The sequence below is a fragment of the Prosopis cineraria genome, unplaced genomic scaffold (assembly GCF_029017545.1).
Source record: "Prosopis cineraria cultivar Desert tree isolate PC_DT_omini unplaced genomic scaffold, ASM2901754v1 PC8, whole genome shotgun sequence".
NCBI classification, from domain to species: Eukaryota; Viridiplantae; Streptophyta; class Magnoliopsida; order Fabales; family Fabaceae; genus Prosopis; species Prosopis cineraria.
The window spans coordinates 11,852,872-11,876,501 of record NW_026555339.1 but is presented as its reverse complement, the minus strand read 5'-3'; the positions used below and the strand labels follow the sequence as shown (position 1 = coordinate 11,876,501).

Here is a 23,630-nt window from a genome sequence, read left to right as displayed (position 1 = left end):
ATTTCACAATTGTAATTTCACATATCCAATAGTTGAAAAAATCATGAGTTACAAGTTTAATATTAATTATATATAACTACCTTATCAGTAATTTATAACTATCATCTCAACATTTTACAATTATAACTTTACATATCTAATAATTAAAATGATCATGTATGTTACTAACAAAGTTTAATACTAATTATTTACAATTACATCATTAGTAATTTACAAATTATCACTTCAATATTTTACGGTTATAACTTTATATATTTAATAGTTAAATTGATTATGCGTTACTAACAAAGTTCAAAATTAACTACTTTATTTCATTAGTAATTTACAATTATGATTTTAATTTTTTACAAATATGATTTCACATATACAATAAGTAAGAATAGTATTCTCTTTACAACTCAATTTCAAATTATACTCGTGTCTCAATAAATTTGATTGTAGTTTCTAAATTTTGCTGAATTTACTTATAGGTAAGTCTTTTCATGGAATATACGTAGTTTCCCAAAAAAATATATATATACTAGGTGAAAAAATAATGCTCTAAATAGCGCATGTTATATTATAAGAAACATGACAATAGGGAAACATATACTAAGTTAAAGCATAATTCCATCAAGTTCACATCTCCTTCTCATACACATGAGGTTAGATGGCAAAATGAGCAGTGGAGATCATCCTAATTGATTCAATCTAACTTGCTCACTACAACTATAAATGCACAAAAAACATCAATAATTTGTTGATGTGATAGGAATAGGATGATCAAGCAACGAGATCATACGAAGATTAGTATGAGAATCTTCACCATGACCATCTCCATGTTGGTACATATATTGAGCCATTCTTGCAAGGTTCATGGCAATTTCTGTGAAACTTGGAGGGAATACAGAATTATGAACTGCTTCATTCAGCTTCTTCCAAGTTTGGCACATCAAGGTGTAGACATACTCATAAGCCTCTTCTTCAGAAGCTCCAGTTTCATTCATGAAACATTTTAGTGACTTAGCAACATCATCATAATTATGATCACCAATCTTGTACGATGCAAGATCATTAGCAAGTCGTACAATAGTTGAAGAAAGCCGAATGATGTTATTGGGGTATTCTTGTTGACCTTGTAAATATTGCACGCCTTGGGGTCTAATAATTGCATAATCCTGAATCAAAAAGTAACCTTGAACGAGAGCCACAGGTCCTCCCACTGAAATCCATGAATTTTCTAAATATTCTTGCATGCTTGGCACGTGACCATTGTAGTACCACTTGGCCTCTATCAGATATGACTGACAGAGATCACCCCACTGGAAGACAAACACAAATCATCATTTCATTATATATTCAGAAAACGTTAAGATTTAATCAGAATCCTTTGTACATGATTGAAGCAAATCAAATGAATATATATATATATATATATACCGCTTTCTTGAGGTAAGGAATGATGTCGAAGCCTGTGTGTTTGAAGATCGCAGAAGCTACCTCGTTGACAGAGTTATACAGTGCAAGAAAACATTTTTTCATATAATTTGGAAGAATGTCCATTGTCTCTATATCCCATCTAAAATAAGCAAAAAGAAATATTAATACATTTTTTATGAGCACAAATCTTAGATTAGTTGAGTCCTGGAGCTCACCAAGACAAAAGCATGCCTCAAGATTCAAAGAGTACTTATAAAGATATTTATGGATCACTCTTCAACAAAATCTTTATATCAATAGTAAGATTTGATCTCACGATTTTATAAATTTTGAGTAAAATTCTTACTAATTGGATTAACCTTTGTTGGTTAATACGTTGTATTAACATACATGTAAAATGTATTAATATGTTATGAGAATGCTAACCTGTGGACTACATGTGTGAAGAGTTCAAGTTCTTGCAATGTTCCATAAACGTCATAAATATCATCAATAATGGTTATGAAGGAAGTGATCTTAGTCATCTCTCTTCTAAAATATGAAAGCTCAGGTTGGGAAGCCATTCCCAAACCCCAGAAGAAGTTTTCTGTTGGCATGTCCCTTGCAAAGCTCAGCTTTTGTCCATCTCTTATTTCTTTCCACCACCTTCATTGTTTAAATTTATACACAAAACAAAGCACACACCATAATCAATATTTATTTTTTATTTTATTTTGAAAAACAAAGCTTACTGATCATAAAAGACCTCTTGGAGTCATGCAAACATGTAATCATGCAGTCTTATTCCCAGCTTCTGAAAAAAAAAATGTTACAAAGTAGAAATTGTATGGGGCTGTTTGGTTTTGTTCTCATTAAAAAAAAAAACTGCTTTGCAAGCCAATTTTTAAAAATTATTTTTCAAAATAAAACATATAAAACACGTTTAATTATGATAATTTAAAAATAATTTTAGAATTAAAAAAAGAAAAATAGTGATTGTCAACATTGATTAATGACAATGATCTGTAATAATAATTGGTTATGATTAAAGGTAATTTATATTGGTCAGATGTAATGTGCTTCAAAAGTAAAAAAGAAAGAAAGAAAGAAAACAAAAGCAGCTTTAAGTTGTTTCAATTTTTTGTTCTTTTAAAATGAAAAAAATTTTATAACATTAATCCAAAACACTTATCTAAACAAATTTTACTCTTTTTTATTTTTGAAAGTAGAAAACAAACAAGCCCTAAATACCTACAACTATACAAATAAGTAGTGGCACATAACATAAATGTATTAAAATGATAAAAACTACACAAATAACACACGAGGAGGAGGAGGAGCATCGGAGCAATAATAGTGGTGGTGATCGCAGTAATGATAGCCATAATGGTAGTTTTGGTTATGATAATAGTAGTAATAGCGATCATGGTAGGGTAATAATAGTGGCTAAAAGTTGTGATGTGATTATCATGGTGGTGGTGGTGTGGTCAACGTTGGCCAAAAAAAAAAAAGTCTTGAACAAGACAGCAGGGCCTCATATTGTACAAATTAAGGACATGTACAAGACATGTGAACAACATGACACTTCCAATTAAATCCCAATAGATTCACTAGATATAGAGATAATTTGGCCAAAAGAAAAAGGGCATTAGACTTAATTAATTTGTTTCCTTTACCTTGATGTATATTTTAAGTCTTGTTGATGGGTGACTTGGAGTATATTGAAATCCAAACGAGCAAACTTAATCAAAGCAGGGCTCACATCATTATTATTGCTTCTTCTTTGGAACAAGTCAATGAACCATGGGGCCTCAAGTCTTGGTATCCTCCAATGCAGGGGAAGCTCAAGTGCATGACTTATCATTATTGATATCTCACTGTCTTTGTTCTCCTTCACAAATTGTTTCAGATGAATACTGCAAAAATCTCTTGCTTCTTCAAGTATAGTTTCACCTTCCATTGAATGAAACGATGCTTCATATAATGATAGCATCCCCTTGATATCATCCCAAACAAAATTCCTTTTTTCATCTTGAAAACTTGTGAAAATCTCTGGTAAACAAAGTGATATACAAGCATAATAATGTCATGGAATTATTAATCAAAACTAAAAATTAATACATTTTTATTTAGTATGGTTTTCTCTCCATTGCAACTGCAATATAATATGATGCAGAGAGGGAGAGATATATGTTTGGTTTTCAGTTTATCAAAAATCTATTTATAAAAATGTAATTGCTAAAAGTTAGTTTGGTAAAAATTTATTATAATAGAATATATGTTTGATATATTTTTGAAAATGTCAGTTATTGGAAAATTATAAAAGTTGTTTAGAAAGCAACCCATATCAACTTTTGTCATTGGAAATTAATTAAACGTTGTTTAAAAGTTAAAAATAATTTTTTAAAAAAAGTAACTCACATTAGTTTTTGACATTTGGACTTTCAGAAACATTGCAAATAGACTTTCTGAAGTAACCAAAAAAATGTAATTGCACAATCAGTTTCCAACTTCTATGAAAATTTCCCTAAAAAATGTTGCAATCAAACATGTCCCAAGACATGTCGGTTGAGTAGATGTGTTTTGTCAATTAGCATGGCCCATGTACCTTGTATGGCTATCCATCTCTCTCTGTTTTTTTTTTTTAACATGTCTCTCTTTTTCTAAATTATAAGGACAAACATTAACAGCCTGAAACTATAAGAACGACTAAACCCATGACTTATATACTACTTATAAGAAAACTTACATGCTACTAAGTTCCAAGGTCATTATTGGCATAACATATCTCTCTCTCTCTCTCTCTCTCTCTCTCTCACACACCTTATGGCTCCTTGCTATTGCGCGCAAATAAGAGAATTGCAGTCTAATTCTGTACATACCTGCTGAGACATCATATCCATGTTGCCTTAAGATTCTGAACTGAAGAGCATAAGTATGCAAGTCATTCTTGGCTTTTAACATGTGTTTACTTTGGGCAGAGACATGTTGCAGTACGTTTTTAATTTCGAGGACGAAATGGTCAGAAACTCCCAGCTTTTGCAGCACATCAATGAATTCAAGTTTCTCCAAATCATTTGTGAGTTGAGAAATCATCATTCTAACTTGCTCCTTCAGCTCATCTCTTTCTTCTGCATGTGATTCTTTCTAATAAACAAAAACGGATTACATTGTCCTTATAAGCTTGGAATTATATTGACATATATTTATAAAAAGGTTAAAGATTAATTTTCTTTTTAAATGGTTTTGAAGAGCGCTAAACACTTTAAACTGAGGAGTAAAGCAATATCCTCCTAAGCAATTTTTTTTTTAGAAATAAAATTTTCTTTTACTAGAGACCTATCATCTTTTTCATTATTTATTGATCTAGAATAATTGTCGAGCTCACGTATAATGACATCAAGGCATATTAACCCATTTTAAATATCCAATGTGAGCCAAAGGAATTGGAAATGACAATGGCAGCAATTAGGCCTGATTTTAGAGGCAAAACAACAGCAAAATAATCAAAATGCTTTGTTGTCATTGTGTATAAACCCTATAACATTATAACGAAAAAGATAATGAGTTTCTAAAGGAAGGATAACTTTACTCATAAGAAAGGTTATTTAAAGAGATATTAACTTGCTCTTTAGTGCAGAGCGCCTAGCACTTCTCCAAAAGAAAGAAGTTTAGAAAAAAAAATGGTCTTGAACACTTTACAAAAACATAAGTTAGGAAAAGAAATGACTATTAGAAAAGCATAAATACGTACCTCATATTCACTTGAGATTGACTGAATGTGTTCATAACGCCAACTTGAAGGTTGATAGTTTGCAGATCTGCGAAGTGTAGTATTGTTTTGATCAGAAACAAAATGAGGAGTGGATGAAGTACTACATTGAACTCTGAGAACTGAGTGTTTTGTTTGTGGTGGTGAGATCATTTTGCAGAGACAAAATGATTTTAGAAAGGGAATAGCCATTAGTTCTTTTGGTCTCAGGCCAAAAACCTTTAGCTTCTATGGATTTCATCACAGCTCCAGGGCTCTATATAGGCAGACACACATTTAATACATGTAAAGAATGTGATTTTTCTGTAGATCTAATTTGACATCTATTTTTAAAAAAAGTTATATATATTAACATTTATTTGATTGACTTTTAAATATGACATGTGAATTTTCTGTAGATCTAATTTGACATTTATTTTTTTAAAAAAAGTTATAAATTAATATTTATTTGTTTATATTTATTTGTTTCACTTTTATATATGACATTTATCTTTTTAAACTTATATATTAATGTTATTTGTTTAGTTTTTATATATGTGGACCTATAATAAAAAAAATTGGTGGTATATGTAAGATTTATAGTAAAAGTGATATTGCCTCTGTCTCAAATAATTGTAAGATACTTTTAAGAAAGATTTAACATCCTAAAATATAAGACATTTTGATAAAAATAAATGATACTTTTTTATCATTACCTTTCATATATATTCTCTCTCTTCAATATTCTTTCATTAATAGAGAATTAAATTAAGGGTATTTTTTAAAATTTATATTTTTATCTTAAAAAAGTAAAGTCATAAAATGTATTTAATGAGCTTTATTGATGTGTGAGATTTTGTCTAAAAATATCTTATGATTTAGAATGGATGAAGTAAGTATGAAACATGTAATAACATTACAAATTTAATTTAGATAAAGTTAAAAATTATAGGTATGAACTTATCTTATATTTCACACTTCATAAACTTTTTTTAGTTATTGTTTTTCTTCTCATAGGCAGGCATATGCTTGATAAATAGTACGATGATATGAATTATGTTATTTTCTTAATTTCAAATCATTCATTCAAGAATATTTTGTATCTATTTTTACTCTTAACTATAATTGTAACGTATAAATACTATTATGATAAAAATTATAGTATATGATTCTTTACCATAAAAAAATTATAATACGTGATTCATTGTGATACATGTTTCATTTAAAAAAAATTATATTTTAGTTATGCCTTAGCTTTGAATAAACAAAACCATCACCAAACTCTTTGGAAAAGAAATTATTTATATTTACCTAATTTGTATAAAAAAACATATTGAAAAATAGAGACTATTATTTATATTTTAATTTACACATATTAACACATTTTTAAATAAAATAATTTATTATTTACATTATTAATATGCAAGAGAAAAACAAACTTTAAAATAGAATAAATTATTATTTAAATTTAATTTACATAACATAAAAAATTTATATACACTAAAATAAACTATATTTTTAAATTTTCATATTATTATTTTATTTTATTTTTAAATATTAAAATATCTCATGTATCAAAAAAATAAATATAGTTACAGGTATAATGTATGTTATTTTGAGGAGGGGATCCTTGGGGTGTAGCGTGACGTATTCACTAATTTGTCATCGTTAATTAATAGTGGATACACGACATTATATGTGTGTGAGTGTCAAAGAAATAAAAATATAATTAATTATAGAAACTCTCGTGAAAAGTAATAAAAGGTAGTCACATAAAGCCCAAAACAAAGAATCAAATTAAACTCATGAACAGCGCCAAAGCTAAGATTCTGAGTCCGAAACTCAGGATGCAAGATAATTTGATTTAAAAATTAATAATTAAAAAAATAATATGATAATTTAATTATATGAGGAAAAAATATAATAACATAAGTACATTTATGCATATTTTTATTTGAAAAAATATATATTGAGGCTTTTTTTAATCAAAATATGTTAAGAAGGTTGATATAAAATTTACATTTGGATAAAATAAAATTAATACCCAAAAAGATAATTTAATTTGTTGTGGTTAAATTTTATTATAAAATAAACAACTATTTGATCCATTTTTTAATAATATTATCTAATGGGTTTAAAATTTTTGGTTTCAATTTATGGGATGGGTTAAAATATCATATATTTTAAAAAAAATTAAACCCAAAAGTATATATTTTTTTATTGAATATAGAATTCTAAATTCTAAAAATAGGGAAGGCAAGATTATAAATTTTATACACGTGTGATCTTCCCCACATGAGGCTTGCATCACCAACCGCGGTATCCCAAGCTAGAGTTGGTAAACGAGCGGGCCTAAGCCCTAAAGCCCGATTACCTCAATTTTACTTTAAAATTGAAGCCCGGCCCTTATTTATAGGGCTCAGGGCCGGGCCCATAAGCCGAATAAAAATAAAATAAAATAAAATAAAATTCAATATTAAAATTTATTTAGAATATTTTAAAATTTAACATATATCAAACCAAAGCCTCACATAATCTAAAAAATGAACAAAAAATTTAAAAGTCCAAATAAGATGAAGGCAAACATCATCATCAATCCTAATCAAGATCTCCCTCATTATCATTCATAAATAAAATATTAAAACCCTTAGATGTAGGTCTACTTGTGAAAGATGGAGGCGGAGGCTCAATATTAATTATTTCTGCAGCTTCTTTATTATCACCTACAATAATTATTAATTAAATTATTTTATTATCAAATATATATCTATACATATATCACAAGATAAAATATAAAAATTACTATAAAATGGCACAAAATAATTTAACCAATTGCTGGTATAAAATACAAATTAATGTTTGCACATTATCTAAAAAGAGGTAAAAAAAATACTTTATGAATAGTAAAATGGGCTTGACGGGCCGCCCGGACCCGAGCTCATTTTTCTAGAGCTTAAAAGGGCCGGGCTTCGAAGCCCAGTTACCTTAAAAAATGTCAAATTTTTAAGCCCGAACCCTTATTAAAACGGGCTTAAACAGGCGGTCCGTCAAGCTCGGTCCTTATTCCCGACTCTACCCCAAGCCCGCGACTGACTGTGAATATTGATGGTACACTTAAATGGCATGTGCATTTTGGCAGAGACCCACTATATTTTTTGAGGAAAAGACAAAAGTATACAATAAAAAGAAGGGCTAAAGTACATCGTGTATTTTTCATGAAGGAATAAAAATACATCATTTATTAATACAGGACATCTAATACTTTTAAATATATATATATATATATATAGATAAATTAATATTAAAGGACATGCTTTGTCAGTAAAAAAAATGACAGAGTTAATGGATCAATAATGGATGGAGATTTTTGCTTTGCTATAAAATAATTTAAGAAAAAAATGTCTTACTTATTAGCATAAAATACTTAGTGCTTTTCAAGAAAAAATAAGAAAAATGCACTTTAACCCTAAGAAAACCATTACAAAAATAAAGTTATTAGTGAAAATATATGAATTACAATTATATATATATATATATATAAAAACTTAAAAGGGGAAGCAAAGCAACTTATTATTTGAAGTCATAGCAGGTAAAGGTGTAAATATGAACCAACCTAACTCATATGAGTTAACCCATATGGGTTGAGAAAAATGTAGGTTGAGTTAAATTTAACCTGTTTTTATATAAGTTGAAAAAATTTCAACCCAGTTGGAGGGTTAAATGAGCTAACTCACCAAATCATTTATTTTTTTTTGAATTTTTTTTTGAATTTTTTAAAAAATACATCTAAATAATAAGTTTCAATTTAATATTCCTTCATGATTCATCCTAAATATAACAAAATATTAATTTATAATATTTATATAAAATATATAAATTAATTCAGCTAAGTAAGTCAAGCCTAATATAATTTATATCTACAAATTTTTTTTTACTTTTTTAATTTTATAAAATAATGTGGGTTAAACGGGCTAAACCTAAACCATATAATTCATGGGTTATATAATTTGAGATAGAAAAAATCCATTTTTATTTGAGTTAATTTCTTTTTCAATCCAATCTAACCCTTATAACAAATTATTCAAGCCAACTTATATAATCATACTCATATTTTCAGCTCTAATAATAGGTGTGCTATCTTTATTATTATTTAGATTGACGAAGTTAAAGAAAGTGTGTTAAATGCGTGCAGTTGTAGTTAGGGCGGTATCTACCTTTATCATAGAGGGGGAATAATTTGCCCCACTAGACGAAGATATTAATTAAGATAATTTTAGCTGGCCCTCATAAAAAATTTCAGTTGTCCCCTCACTTCAAAAAAATTCACTTATGTCTTTATAAAAGTTTACTTATCCCATCATCTAAAATTTTGTGTGTGTGTGTTTTATAAACTTAGATAGCAATAATTTTAAAATGCAAAAGAAAAAATTTAGAAATAAAATTGCTCATAAAAAATTTCATCAAAAAAAATTCTCTACAACAAAAAAGAGGTATATCAATTTTATTTAATGAAAACTAAAATTATGATTCTAATAGATATAAAAAAATATTTACATAAAGAGAATATTTTATGTTATTATAATGTTATGTTTTATGCATTTTTTTAATATTTAATTTTATTAACTTATACCATTAATAAAATGTAATAGATATTTAAAATTATTTATTTTTAAAAAATATTAATATTTATTTTAAGTATAAATTATGACCCCATTAATTAATTTTTCTAGATCCGTCGCTAGTTATAGTTGTTCTTCTTATTAATACTATTACTACTGTTATTGTTATTACCCACCACCATAATTAATATGATTTATATTTATAAATTTTTTCCTTTTTTCTCTTTTTTTAATTTTTAAAAAAAATAATATGAATTAAACAGGTTAATCCTAACTTATTAAGTTTAACACATATAATTTACAGATTATATGGTTCGAGCTAGAAAAATTCATTTTTATTTGAATTAATTTTTTTTAACCCAATCCAACCTTTAAAATAAGTGATTCAGGTCAATCCACGTAGTCCAATCCATATTCTTGATTTTAATAACAGGTGCGCCATCTTTATCATTATATGGATTGACGAAGTCAAAGAAAGTGTGTTAAACGCGTGCAGTTGTAGCCAGGCAGGTATCTATCTTTATCATAGAGGGGACAATTTGCCCTAACGAAAAAGATATTACTTAAAATAATTTTAGTTGGCCCTCATAAAAAATTTCAATTGCCCCCCTAACTTCAAGAAAATTCACTTATGCCCTTATAAAATTTTACTTATCCCATTATGTAAAATTATATATATATATATATATATTTATATGTATGTATGGATGTATGTATGTATGTATGTATTTTATAAACTTAGATAACAATAATTTTAAAATGGAAAAGAAAAAATTTAGAAAAAAAATTGCTCATGAAAAATTTCATCAAAAAAAATTCTCCACCATACAAAAGAGGTATATCAATTTTATTTAATGAAAACTAAAATCATGATTCTAATAGATATAAAAAAATATTTATATAAAGAGAGTATTTTATGTTATTATAATGTTATATTTTATGCATTTTTTAATATTTAATTTTATTAACTTCTACCATTAATAAAATTTAATAGACATTTAAAATTATTTATTTTATAAAAATATTAGTATTTATTTTAAGTATAAATTATGACCCCATTGACTAATTTTTCTAGACCCATCACTAGTTGTAGTTGTTGTTCTTATTGCTACTGTTACTACTACTGCTACTGTTACTACTGTTGTTACTATTGCTACTACTCGTCGTCGCTACTTTTTTTGTTTGTTTGTGGTATTTTATTTGGTTGTGTTTCTAGCATGACAGAGGAGCTTATCATTAAAAAAATATGATAAACATAACTCTCAATCAAATGGTGAAGCTCGAGATCAATTGTCATAATTTCACCATATGCAAGTAGTTAAAATAAAAGATAAAAAAAATAGAGATAAAGAAAACTGAAATAATTGCAAGATGAGTGTAAACATGATATTGTTATGATAATGAAAGAATTATAGAAAATATAAGATGAAAAAACAAAAGAAAAATACAAGAATAACGATGCTGTATGGTTCTATTAAATAGCTACTGTTCCACTGGTTATTAGATACTTGCAAATATTTTCGTTGGATTTTGATAGATACATTTTATATATATTTTTGGATAGATTTTAGATCCAATTCAAGTTAATTATGGCATGAAACACGTGAAAAATAAAAATATATTGCATCACCAAACATTTCAGGTGATGTGCAAAGAAAGAGAGTTGAAAAGGATCAAAAACGCATCAAAGCAAGGAATCTTACCTCTAGTTAAGTCTACTCATGGATGAGACTAGTTCAATTCATCACCATTACGGATGAAGCTTTCCCTAGAAGTAATTTCCAACATAAATCCTGATTGCTTGAAGAAGGTTGAAGGGACCTAGAAGGAACCTCATTGTTACGTCCCATGCCAAAAGGATTTGAAAAGGGTCTTATATATATATAAGTGGGGTTGCTACACACCTCACTGGGTGAGGTTATTGGGGAGAGAGTAATAGCTTTATGATATCATGCTTTGAAATTTAGACCACCGCCATGTGAAGATAATGTATGACTCCACCAATTGTGGACGAGAGATGAAGGTTGTGTTCACCACACACAAAAGAAGGCTAGGTCAAGGAGAAGTCTGTGTTTCTCACGGTGTGTGGACATGCCATAACGTGGCTTGACTGCTAGCAAACATCAACTTGAATTACATGTCAACAAATGACTCAATTTTTAAATAAAATATCTTAATTATCTAATAAAAAGAGGCATGGGCGTAGTAGACCAATAAAATTTTTTTGTTTCTTTTTTTGTAAATTTTTGGTCATTTTCTGTAATTTTTAAAATTATTTTTAATTAATTAATAGTTAAATTTAATTTTTATTAATAATAGGAGTTAGATTACATTATTTTCCAAAATTTAAAAAGAACAATTTATCAAAAATGAGTGTAAAGTTTCAAACACTTTTAAAACTATAATGTAGGGGTCAATTTATCATTTAACTCTATAATCTTTGCTACTGTTTGTTGCACCGTAAAAGCAACAGTAACATTGATGTATCATTATCTACTTGATGGTTGTTATTGTTTTTGTTTATATGCTTTTAAACATCTATTTTAAATTCTAGAAGTATTTTAAATTTAAAAATAAGTAGTTATTATAAAATTAATTTGTATTGATAGGCTGTACTTTTTAATTTGTATATTACAAGATTTTGGGAGTAAAAAAAATTCCTCTCCTCTTTCTTAATAATTAACACAAAATCGTCCCAAAAAAAAAAATCGTTAGCATACAATCTCTCTCAAATTCAAATTGTCACCATGTTTTCCAAATCTTTCCCTAAATGTCACCCCTTACGTTTCAAATTAAAAGATACTTTAAGGTGAAATCTTATATATTAATAAATTTTACTAAATATATTTAATAATTATATTTTAAAAAATAAAAATATAAATTTTTAAAAATATTCTTTATTTAATACGTTAAAAAGAGAGAGAGAGAGACAAAAATTAAATAAAAAGATAGAAGGGGTAATATTAAAATAAGCTCACTTATTGAAACATAAAACTTATCAAAGTTTTTATATCTTGAGACGTTTAATTTCTGTTAAAAGTGTTTTACAATTAGAAATGAAGGGGTATAATTTTTTGAATTCACAAATAATATAATTTCAATAAAATATTTTTGTTATGACAAATAATATTCAGGTTATTTCCAGTTTACAACAAAAATTTGCATAAATGCTGGCACAACAAAATAGTATCAATAGTGTGTCCCTTGTGCAACACTGTAAAGTCAAAAAATTAAAGATATATTTTATTTTATTTTTTAATTTTTAATGAAAAACTGAGGATTTTGTTGGTGGCTTAGTAGACCGTAGGCTGGGAGCGGAATCTTCGTACAGAGATCCTGCTCTATAAAACAGCAGCATGTGAAGCCTGCGTTGCGATGTTCATTATTTTTCCCACCTGAAAACACAATTGAGTCAATTAATTAATAATCATTATAAAAACACAATGGGTGCCAAATCAGCGTGTGAGTGAACCCACAATCTAAAAAGTAATCATCATTTTCTGTTACTTAAAGGTAAAGTTTTATAAATTCAGAATTTAAAAGTTGAAAATTTTTTTTATATATTTCATAAGTTTTAAATTTAAGATATTATTTATACAATAGTTTAAAAGATATGTTGTTCATTAATCTTTATTGATATTTGTGATTTTGTCAAAAAATATCTTATAATTTAAAATAAAAAAAATAATATATATATATATATATATCTTATATTTTGGCTCCCTTTTATTCTTTCTATGTTTTTTTGTTTTTTCATAACACCTTTTTACTACCTGTTTGAATAGTATGCAAAATCTTTTTTTGGGGCCAAAATCGAATTTTGAATGAAAGTTATTCAAACATCACAATTTTCTCATAACTGATTATTTGAATCAAAATCACGTTTTTTAATTAAGTTTGAGAAAAGTAGCTTCTGGATTTCAATTACATCATCAAATGTACTTACTATTTGTCAGAAATTTCACGTGCCAAATGTACCCTTCAATCATATTTTTCGATATCCATCCATTCCTCCGTCAAATATGCAATATATTGTTGTCCTTTTGTCTTTTATCACATCTCTATGCCAAAATGGTTGAGTTAACGTGCTAATTTTCTGCAAAAAGTCTGAAGGCAAGCATTAGCATTAAATAATAACAACATTAAATTTAAATTTTCTCTAATTAATCAGTATAGGTAGAATAACGTTTTGCAATAAGCTGTCCAGTAGAGCTTCCCTGAACCAGATAATTGATTATATAGGTAAAATGTTAATATTAGTATAATTTAAATTTTTATAATTAATCAGATATATAAGTTAAATAATATATTTTACTTCTTAAATAAAGTTTAACAAATTTAATAATATTAGATATAACTTTATCAATAATTTAATTTTAAAAAATAATATACTTTATGATAATTTATATAGTTAAAATTAATTCTTACTAAATTATCCAAATATCTTCAGTTCTGTTAAAATTAATTTTAAAAAAATAATATTCAAACAAATTACGTTATAACATAATCAATTATAATTAAATTAATCATATTAATTAATTTTTTTTATAATCAGTTATACTCAACCGAAATCAAACAAGCTCTTACTGCCTGTTTAGTTTGCCCAAATAATTGATTATTTGGGAGCAAACCATGGTTTAAAAAAAAATTAATCAAACATCACAATTTCTAGTTAATCGATTATTTGGGAAGGAATCACATTTTTAATTAAGCTAGCCATGGAAGCTTTTCTAAATTAAATATTACCGTTAGAATGATAATAAATTTGTCAGAAATGTTAAAACGAATATTACCCTATCTCATATTCTCGTTTTTGGTCTCTCTTATCTTCCCATCTTGTGCCTTCTTGTGCTGTGTCTGCACTTCCATTCTCAAATCTATCCTCGAATACCACTCCCTTCCATTACACAATATTATTTGAAAGGAGTTGAAGATCACTCATAGATTCAAAACATGAAGAAGAAGAGGCAAAGCTCAGCCTCCCTTCCAAGTCTTCAAACACACGTATCAGAGAAGAAGAGTGCAAGACTACCATGACATTATGGAGGAGAATGGAGTGCTTGTGCTGTTGTCAAACAGCCACAAACTTGCCGGCAACGAGGTCCAGAGAAATGGGTCGGTGATGAGGAATTACAGGAGGTCATGTCGGTGAAGAGAAGGAAGAAAATTAGATAAACCCAATCCTCTGTTTCACGCAAGAAGGGTAAAAAAAAAAAAAATTGGGAAAACTATAAGAAATGACATAAGAAAAAATTATGCCAAAGGGTACAAAGTTTTCTTGTTATAACTTAAAAAACTAGGACTTTTTTGGTAATTTTCCAACAATTAAATGAAAATAAATAAAACATTAACAGAGAAGAAAAATCATTTAATTAAAATTTAAAGTCATTATATTCTCCTCTCTTAAGAAATTCAGTCTTTTGAATTTTAATAGAGTGCTTACCCAAATTTTTGAATAAATGTATATACTTTTCTTGCATCTCACGGTAATTAGAGATCAGCTTATATATTATTATCTTTATTAGTTATTGTAAAATTTATGTGTAGTATTTAAGAGTTCTATCTTTTTCTTTTATTAAAGTTATTTAAACTTAGATATATTAAATTATTTATTTATATAAATTAAATTATTAAAATTAATATAATTTAAATTTCTATTAGTCAGATATATAAGATAAATAATACATTTTACTTCTTAAATAAAAGTTAACAAGTTTAACAATGTTGTATACAACTTTATTAATAATTTAATTTTAAAAAGTAATGTCTATTTTAATTTTAAAAAGTAATGTCTTTTATGATAATTTATAAAGGTAAAATTAATTCTGACTAAATTATTTAAATATCTTTAATTTTATTAAAAAATAATATCCAAATAGATTGTATTCTAACATAATCAATTATAATCAAAATTAATCATATTAATCAATTATTTTTATAATTAATTATATTCAATTAAAATCCAAATGTGCTCTTATTCTTTCTATCATAGTACCATGTTAAAAGGCACATGTGAAGGGATGATAAAGTTCCACGTCAGATAAAATTAAATTAAATTAAAGCAAAGGCATGCAAGTTAAAAATTCGACTCAGTAAATTAACATATTAAAATTTTAGGTTAACTAGACGTAGTATAAAATTCATTTATTTGTATTTTTTCCTATGTTTAATTAATTTCAAGCCTAAAAGGATCTCTCCATTGTAAGCTTTAATCTAATGTATTTATTATTTATTCCCTTAAAGACCATCCTCCATTTTCTAATTGAACTTTTTTACGAACGGTAAATATTTGGAAAACTGAGGATGCAGTGATTGTCATGAAAACTGAGACTTATATAACTTCCTAATACCCAAATTAAAAGGTGTTTTGATTTGACAATGAGATTCAAAAGCAGCCCCAATGAGTAAGTAGGAGTGAAAATTAGCCACAGGAATTATAAGGTCTAAATATTTGGTCATAAGTCTCAAGTTTAGAAATAAAACTTGCAAGGGACAATGGTCATCCATAAATTGAAGTCATTTATAAATTTTCAATATTCTATACTTTGGAGATGATGTAGAAAAAAATGGTATTTTAATATTTTGTTCAAAAATATTGTCGCTCAAGGATCATGATTTTTTGCGGGCTTTATTTTTGAGTTTAAGATTTATGCCCAAATATTTAAGCTTTTTATCCTTATAGCCAATTTTTTATTTTTCCAAAGTAATACTCCAATTGGCTTGCTTTCCATACTCTTTTCTTAGTCGTGAAATTTATATTTGTATAAAGATGAAGAAATTCAACCTTTTTGACATGTGCAATGAGCTTTAAGTTTATATTCCTTTTAATTCTATGTATAAGGAACTTTTAACATTTTTTTATTAGAATTAAAAAAATTTAAAATTTATTAAATTTATTTTAAAATTTAATAATTTTTCACCTTTACTCTCTAATAAGAATAAAAAATTATTTTTATTAATTTTTCTAGTATTTAATAATGACAGAAACATAAAAATAAATATAAAAAATAAAGAAGTGCTTCATAAATATGATCAAAATTAATATTATATTCTTATTTTATAAAGAGGACTAATGGAATAATTAATTTTTGCATCCTTTGTATGGCAAGATGCCATAGATTTTAAAGCATAAAAAATAAAAAATAAAAAACACCTCCTGAGAATAATCACTTTTGACAGCATTTTCCTGGAAGGTAAAAAAGAATAATGATTCAAACAAGGTCAATACTTCATCACAAGGAACAAGCAGAGTCCCACACGATGAGTGCCTCTTGTGAGGTACTTCTGTAGGTTTTTTTTTTTTTTGTTTGGGCTTTTGTTTGGTCTCTCCTAGGTACACTATATAGAACTTGGGCTTGAGGCTCAGTAATCACGAACTGAACCCTAAACAGTACTTTTAAATATATTTTATTAAAAAATAATTTTTGACTAGTCAATGGGGATTAATCAAGGGAGAATCGCATTGCAGGCTCTAAAACGGCAAAATTTTTTACTTTGGGTCCAAGACATTCTGATATTGTACTGCAGGTTCAAGGACCTTTGTTACAATTTTTCTTAAAAGTTAAAGTATTATTTTGCCATTATGTGATTTAAAAATTCAAATCATGTACAATATAATGTTCATGAATGTACAATATGATATCAATACATATCCAGTTAATCTGTAAGTCAAGATATACATCACACATTGTATGTACAACATAATGTTCATGGATGCACGATATTTATAAATTCTCAACACAATGTTCATATATGTCTAGTTAATCTATAGATTAATTAAAATAAAGTCATGTAGAGCATGCACAACATGATATCCATGGATGCACAACATAATATCCAAAAATTTTTAACACAATATCCATGTGTGTCCATGTATGGACATTTAGTTAAGAATGCATGAACATTATATTATGTATCAATGGACATTATATTATATATTGTCTGCGTCATTTGTACATTTTATTAAACTTAATAATTAATTAGACACATATGGATATTATGTTATGCATCAATAGACATCATGTTGTGCATAATCTGAGTTTTCATATCACATTAGGGCAAAATTATACTTTTGTTTTCAAAAAAATTACAATAAGGATCCTTGGGCTTGCAGTGTAATAACAAAATATATTGAGCCTACAGTGCAATTTTTTGCTCTTTTGAAGCCTGCAATGCAATTCTCCCATTAATCAATCATTATGTTAATGATCAAAGGTGGTTAGTCAATGGCGATCAACATTAGTCAAAGAGCTGTGAGTCTAAGAACATTTATATCTCAAATTCCATAAAATTTAAGAGTATTTTCATAAATTCATGGGGCTCGCTTTTCTATAAGTCATTTAATTAGGAACTCTTTGTAATTTTCTCGAGAAAAAATGTAGTTAATAGTGAAACTTGATGATCCTAACGCAAAGTAGCACTTGCATGTTGGCAATCCACATTACTTTGTCAACTCTCATTCTACTGGAGCCAAGAGAATATTCAACATTTGGCTTTGCATTCTTCACCAATTAAGAACTCACAAAGACCCTCCAAATCCCAGATTCTAACATTTATTTATTTGTTTTTATAATGCAGATTCTAACATTTAGACCATTACATATTGAGAAGCCACAGTGATCATGTAACAACAAACGGCCCTCTAACAAACTGGACCACGTAAACCAAGCATGCCCACATTTTACACCATCATCAGAAGATTGTTCAGGAAAATATATTCTCTTAAAAACCTGTACTAAATTAATTCAAAAACCAGATTTTTAATCAAAATTTAGCAAATAATTTTGAATTGAAATTTAAATATCTAAATTTCATGAATCTAATTAAAATATCAAAATTGCAAAAATATAATTCCTCTCTATTAGTTATGGACCGATATTTTTTAAGGGTTAAATGGCAATTAGCCCCTAAACTAAAGATTTAGGAGCGTTTGAGACTTTAAATTTATTTTTAATATAATATTTATTTTTAACTTTTCAAAATGTAATATTCTTATATTGTTAATAAAAATTGACTTTAACTATTATTTGATAAAAAAATTACAACAAAAACTTAAAAAATACAAAAAAAACCAAGAAAATAACAGGATCCAAAAATTACAAACAAATACTCCAAAGATTATAAAGAAAAATGTGTTGGTCATTTTTTATAATTTTTAGGTCCTTTTCTGCAATTAGATAAATAATGACACTACCCTCATCCTCAATAATAAGTATATGAAAAAAAAAAAACATTTCTTAAGAGTTGAAATGAGAGGATTAATATCAACATCATCAATACCTTCAAGTTACACGCCTCTCCAAAACCTTGGCTTCATAAACACCTTGTTCTTGATCCATCATTTTTCACTTCACAGTTATTTACCACTAATGTGATCTTCGTGTTATTGTTACGTAGGACGGTAAAAAAGATAATGGTTTAAGCATCTAAGCCTCACCCAATGTATTAGAAAGATTGGCTGTGCTCATTGCCACCGCCAGGAAGGTCACAAAAAGATAGAAAATTCTTATATAGACCCATTGAACTGTGTTATTCATTGTCCATCAAATAAAACATGATATTTAAATGATACTAAATATAAATGGATTCCAACATTAATAATAATAGATAAAAAGACAATAAATTAAATAATATTCTATTATAAAAATAAAGTCTCGGCCCCACATCTCCCCCCCCCTTTTTCCCCTAATACTATTAATTTTCTCTTCATTAAAACTAAATCTAACCGGAATGAGGCCAGAAAAGCCCCTCTATCACCTTAATGCCTCCACTTGGGTGACAAACCAGCGTTACCTGCTTCAGCAATGTTAAGATGGATCATTAAGGACTTACGTAGTTCATGTTTAATTCATGATGAATTACTTGATGTGGGTCTCGTCATATAATGTGTTGCTTGGGACTTGAACCTGTTATGTCACCTTTTGGCCACCACATCAAATGCAATGCTTCATGATTCTGATCAAGGATATTAACAATCTTCTGGATTGATTTTGGATTAAAGACCATTTTTTCCTTCCTAAACCATTTTCTAAAGAGCATTGGGTATTTTATATTGAAAAATAGGGTGATATCCCTTTTAAATAATTTTTTAAGAGCAAAATTGCCTTTCTATTAGAGACCTGACATCTCTTTATTATTTGCTGACATGGAATGGTTGTGAGACTCACATAAAGTGATAGTAAAACATTTTAATCCATTTTGACTATTTAGGCCGAAGTGAATGGAAATGCAATGGTAACGATAAGAATTGGGCCTGATTTAAGCAATGAAACAGTTGTAAAATGTGTTAGAGCCTCTTACTATTATTATGCATGAGCCCCACAGCTATTTCATGTTAGTAGATAATGGAGAACATAATAAGTCTAGAAGGGCAATTTTATTCCTAAAAAAATTGTTTAAGAGGATATTGTCATACCCATACCCAGCACTTCTTAATAAAAGTTTAGGGAAAAAATCGTCAATAACCCATTGAAATATTAAACGCTTTGTGCACGAAGCTGCTGAAAAATTGTTGACTTTATAGGAATAAATATGTATGTAGTTGGAAAGAGTGCGTGGAGATGGGAAGAGTTTGAAGTTTGAACAGAGAAAACTTACAAGAGGTCGAAGAAAGGGGATAACAAAGTGTACGCGTACATTATAAGCGACTGATCACATATCTGATAAGTGAACCGGTAGTCTAATGATCTGTGATTTCTGAATATGTGAATATGTGAACTAGGAAGTCATATATATTGCAGTTTAATCACCTCGATTTTCTGAAGTGCATGGAAATATGCAATAAACGGCGTTGATACTAATTGTTATAGACTCGATATTAAAGGCAATATTGAAACCATTCAAATACTCAAACCCAACTTGGTCTACAAGGCAGTGTTACACGGCTCATGGGCAAGTCAGCGATTGTGTCAGATGCTTGTATAAATTAGTTTGTGTGAGAAACCTGACGATATGTTAGAAAAACAAAGAATGAATGTTTAGAACTTTTCAAAATTAGTCAAAGAGAAAATAGTTTCCGAACGTTTAAAAATCTAAATTCATAGCAAATAATAATAGAGTGAAATTTGATACAAATATCATATTGAGCCCCACCAATAGAAAGCACACATTGCCAATTTTTTTATTACTTACAAGTATCATTTTAATGAAAACAATCCTGCTTAAGACACAATCAGGTATTAAGTACAGATATATTTATTAATAGGGATTTAAATATTAGTTCACCACGTGGTAAAGAATTATCTCATTCCATTAAATCTAATTTCCATTGGTAGCACTCATTATAAACTTAGATGCAATCAATTTTAAAATATTTGCATATATCATATTTCAATTAAAGATTTGCATATTCAAATAATTCTGTTTCAGGTGATTCAGGGGGAAGTTAATCATTACAAGGCATTCCAAGAATTGACATTAAAATTGAGTTAAACATTATACTTGTAGATTGTTATTATTGCTGCTGTTGCTGCTACCATTTCCCACTTTTCTCACTAATTAATTCTAAATATATATTGTACATTTATCTGCTAAACGCAGAAGATATAAATCTTGTTTATTTATGGTCATCATCTAGAAATGTTTCTGATGTTTCATATGCTTCACATGGAAACAGAATGGAGCCTCAATGGTTTATATTTTGTTTACATATAAATACACCATACATATTATGGTTACCAAGAAATACAGTGCCCAATGCATGCCAAAATGTAAAGTGGAAAACTTGATTATCATTTTAGTTACATTTATTTTCATCTTACTTGGTATATCATATCCTGGTATTTCCACCTTGCATCCAAGCTGTAGCCACCTGAAAACAAAGGAAAATTTCAAATAAAACGGAGATAAGAAGGTACAAACTTTTTGGGAGCCAAAGATAAATGAAAGAACAATTATCTTGGTTTAAGTTGAACTAATTATTAACCTCATCAAAAACTCTCATTCTTTTGGTGTTTAGTATAATGCAACATTTAAGCATCAAGCCGAAGATATTCTCAGTTTATGTCTAATGGGCAAAGGGAATACGTCCAGCTCACTAGTATATGACTTTCGGATCTTAAATTAGTGATCGGATATAGAACGCGGATCATTCTCCTCAATGCTTTAAGTACTCAGGTATGATGTGATGTTATTATTTTTCTTCCCAATGGGATAATAATTCATGAAAACTATCCTGAACCAGAAATGTAATCAATCTTTCCTAAAGGAGGAAGAATGAAGCCAACAATCCAATTAAAACAATATTAAAAGGCCAGGTTAGAAAATGAAGCTCAAGGGATGTAATTCAGCACTATACGTGTTAATTTTACACAATCATCACACTTTCCTGCCATTTACCTCCAAGTTAATTTGCTAGCAAAATTGTCTCTTCCTATACATATGCTTTTACATCCAAGACACCACGGGTAAGCAAGAACATATATATTGCTCTATTTCACATAGCAGCTTAAGCCAAATTAGTAAGCATGCGGCCATCAAATGCACATATGCATGCAATGACATCGTAAATACTAAATAGTTATCAATTTGGTTACTTGATTTTCCAGCAAAAAGAAAACAGTAGCTTAAATTATAATTTTTCCAGGGGCACACTAAACCAGCAATTCATTCTAGATCTGCTTCATATGATGCATATTTCATTTTAAAGAAGAGAAAACCTTTTTCAATTCAAATAATCAGTTCAGCTCAGATTAAATTAGTGAGCTCCGTGAGGACAATAATGAAGGATTGACAGTAAGCAAATACCTTGCTAAGTACTCGACACTGAAGGGGCATCTCCCACAAGCTTAAAATCCTGCACTTCCTTCAAGTTCAACCATGGCTTCTCCAAGACCTTGGCTTCATAAACCTTTTTCTTCCCACCATCCGTCGCCTCCAGCGCAATGTAATACAAGGTACCAGCAACCACCTGCTGTTTTGCGTTTATCACCCTCCCAAACTCCAGAAGTGCATTCTGCATAAACATGGCAAATTCAATTACAAAAGGATAGAAAATTTCCAATTGAATTTCAAATCCCAAATTACCCCTTCTCAGATATTAGATAGCAAGAATTCAATAATACATCACAAGAAATGCAAGATCACATAGGGATTTAATTCAATAACACTCAAACAACCGTTAGCATCAGAAAATCAGAAAGCGGAAACAGATTGTTAGCCCATCCGAAACAAAATTAACATAAAGAATCAGAAGTCTAAGCCTCAAATTTAACTTTTCTCCTCTGATTTCTCCGGAAACAAACAAATGCAAAAGGAACATCGATTAAAACGAGAGAGATGGAAAGAAGAAGAAGAAGAAACCTCTTTTTTGTTGTGTTCTTCCACGGCAAAGCGAGCGAGATTGTCGATCTCAAGGCTGTTTTGGTTTCCTTGGACCCCACTAATACCACCCAATGCTGCCATTTCTCTTTACTCTCTTCTCTTCAATTCTTCGATCTCTAGCTTTGATACTCTTCTTTACAGAGTCCTCTTCTTATGCTTCCCCTTTTATGTCGTTTCGTTTGTTAACATTGGCGCCCTTGGGGTAGATTCTGTTCGGGTCAGTCTATGATGTAATCTTGTACGTGCCAGCGGGTGCCCAATCAAATATTTGCGTACATTTTGTCTTGGAATATCAACGATGTGTTCATTGGATGGCTCAAGGAAGTGTAGGAGGTGATTGCGTCCCACCTTTATCCTTTTCTTAGAATTATGGAAGGGCATCAGGTTCCGTACAATTTAGCAGTGAGAGACTGAGAGTGCTGTTCAACTTTTAATTTATTTTCTTTTCATTTAAATAAAAAGGAAATGGAATAATGTTACAAAAAAAAGATAAAGAATAACATTTTGCCCCAATCCACTCTCCACTCCCTACATTTCTAAAG

At 28.5% G+C, this 23,630-nt stretch overlaps 2 protein-coding genes across 2 annotated transcripts; both read right to left on the bottom strand.

The window, feature by feature from the left end:
* Positions 1-728: 728 nt before the first annotated feature.
* On the bottom strand, positions 729-5,354 carry LOC129317307 (terpene synthase 10-like). The gene is made up of 6 exons (XM_054961660.1): positions 5,153-5,354; positions 4,281-4,545; positions 3,075-3,450; positions 1,846-2,064; positions 1,420-1,558; positions 729-1,301 (listed from the first exon to the last, which is right to left on the bottom strand). Exons 1-6 carry the CDS (start codon positions 5,321-5,323, stop codon positions 729-731), a joined length of 1,743 nt encoding a protein of 580 aa, XP_054817635.1. The 5' UTR covers positions 5,324-5,354.
* Positions 5,355-21,297: 15,943 nt separating this feature from the next.
* On the bottom strand, positions 21,298-23,415 carry LOC129318610 (cysteine proteinase inhibitor-like). The gene is made up of 3 exons (XM_054963467.1): positions 23,068-23,415; positions 22,513-22,720; positions 21,298-21,577 (listed from the first exon to the last, which is right to left on the bottom strand). The coding sequence occupies exons 1-2, from the start codon at positions 23,167-23,169 to the stop codon at positions 22,517-22,519; spliced, it is 306 nt and encodes a 101-aa protein (XP_054819442.1). The 5' UTR covers positions 23,170-23,415; the 3' UTR covers positions 21,298-21,577; positions 22,513-22,516.
* Between the last annotated feature and the right edge of the window lie 215 nt (positions 23,416-23,630).

Coding starts and splice junctions, on each gene's coding strand:
- LOC129317307 (XM_054961660.1), bottom strand. CDS start 5,323: ATGATCTCACCACCACAAACAAAACACTCAGTTCTCAGAGTTCAATGT. Junction 4,546..5,152: donor CAATCTCAAGTGAATATGAG/GTACGTATTTAT, acceptor TTTGTTTATTAG/AAAGAATCACATGCAGAAGA. Junction 1,302..1,419: donor TTCCTTACCTCAAGAAAGCG/GTATATATATAT, acceptor TTTGTCTTCCAG/TGGGGTGATCTCTGTCAGTC.
- LOC129318610 (XM_054963467.1), bottom strand. CDS start 23,169: ATGGCAGCATTGGGTGGTATTAGTGGGGTCCAAGGAAACCAAAACAGC. Junction 22,721..23,067: donor AAGAACACAACAAAAAAGAG/GTTTCTTCTTCT, acceptor ATGTTTATGCAG/AATGCACTTCTGGAGTTTGG.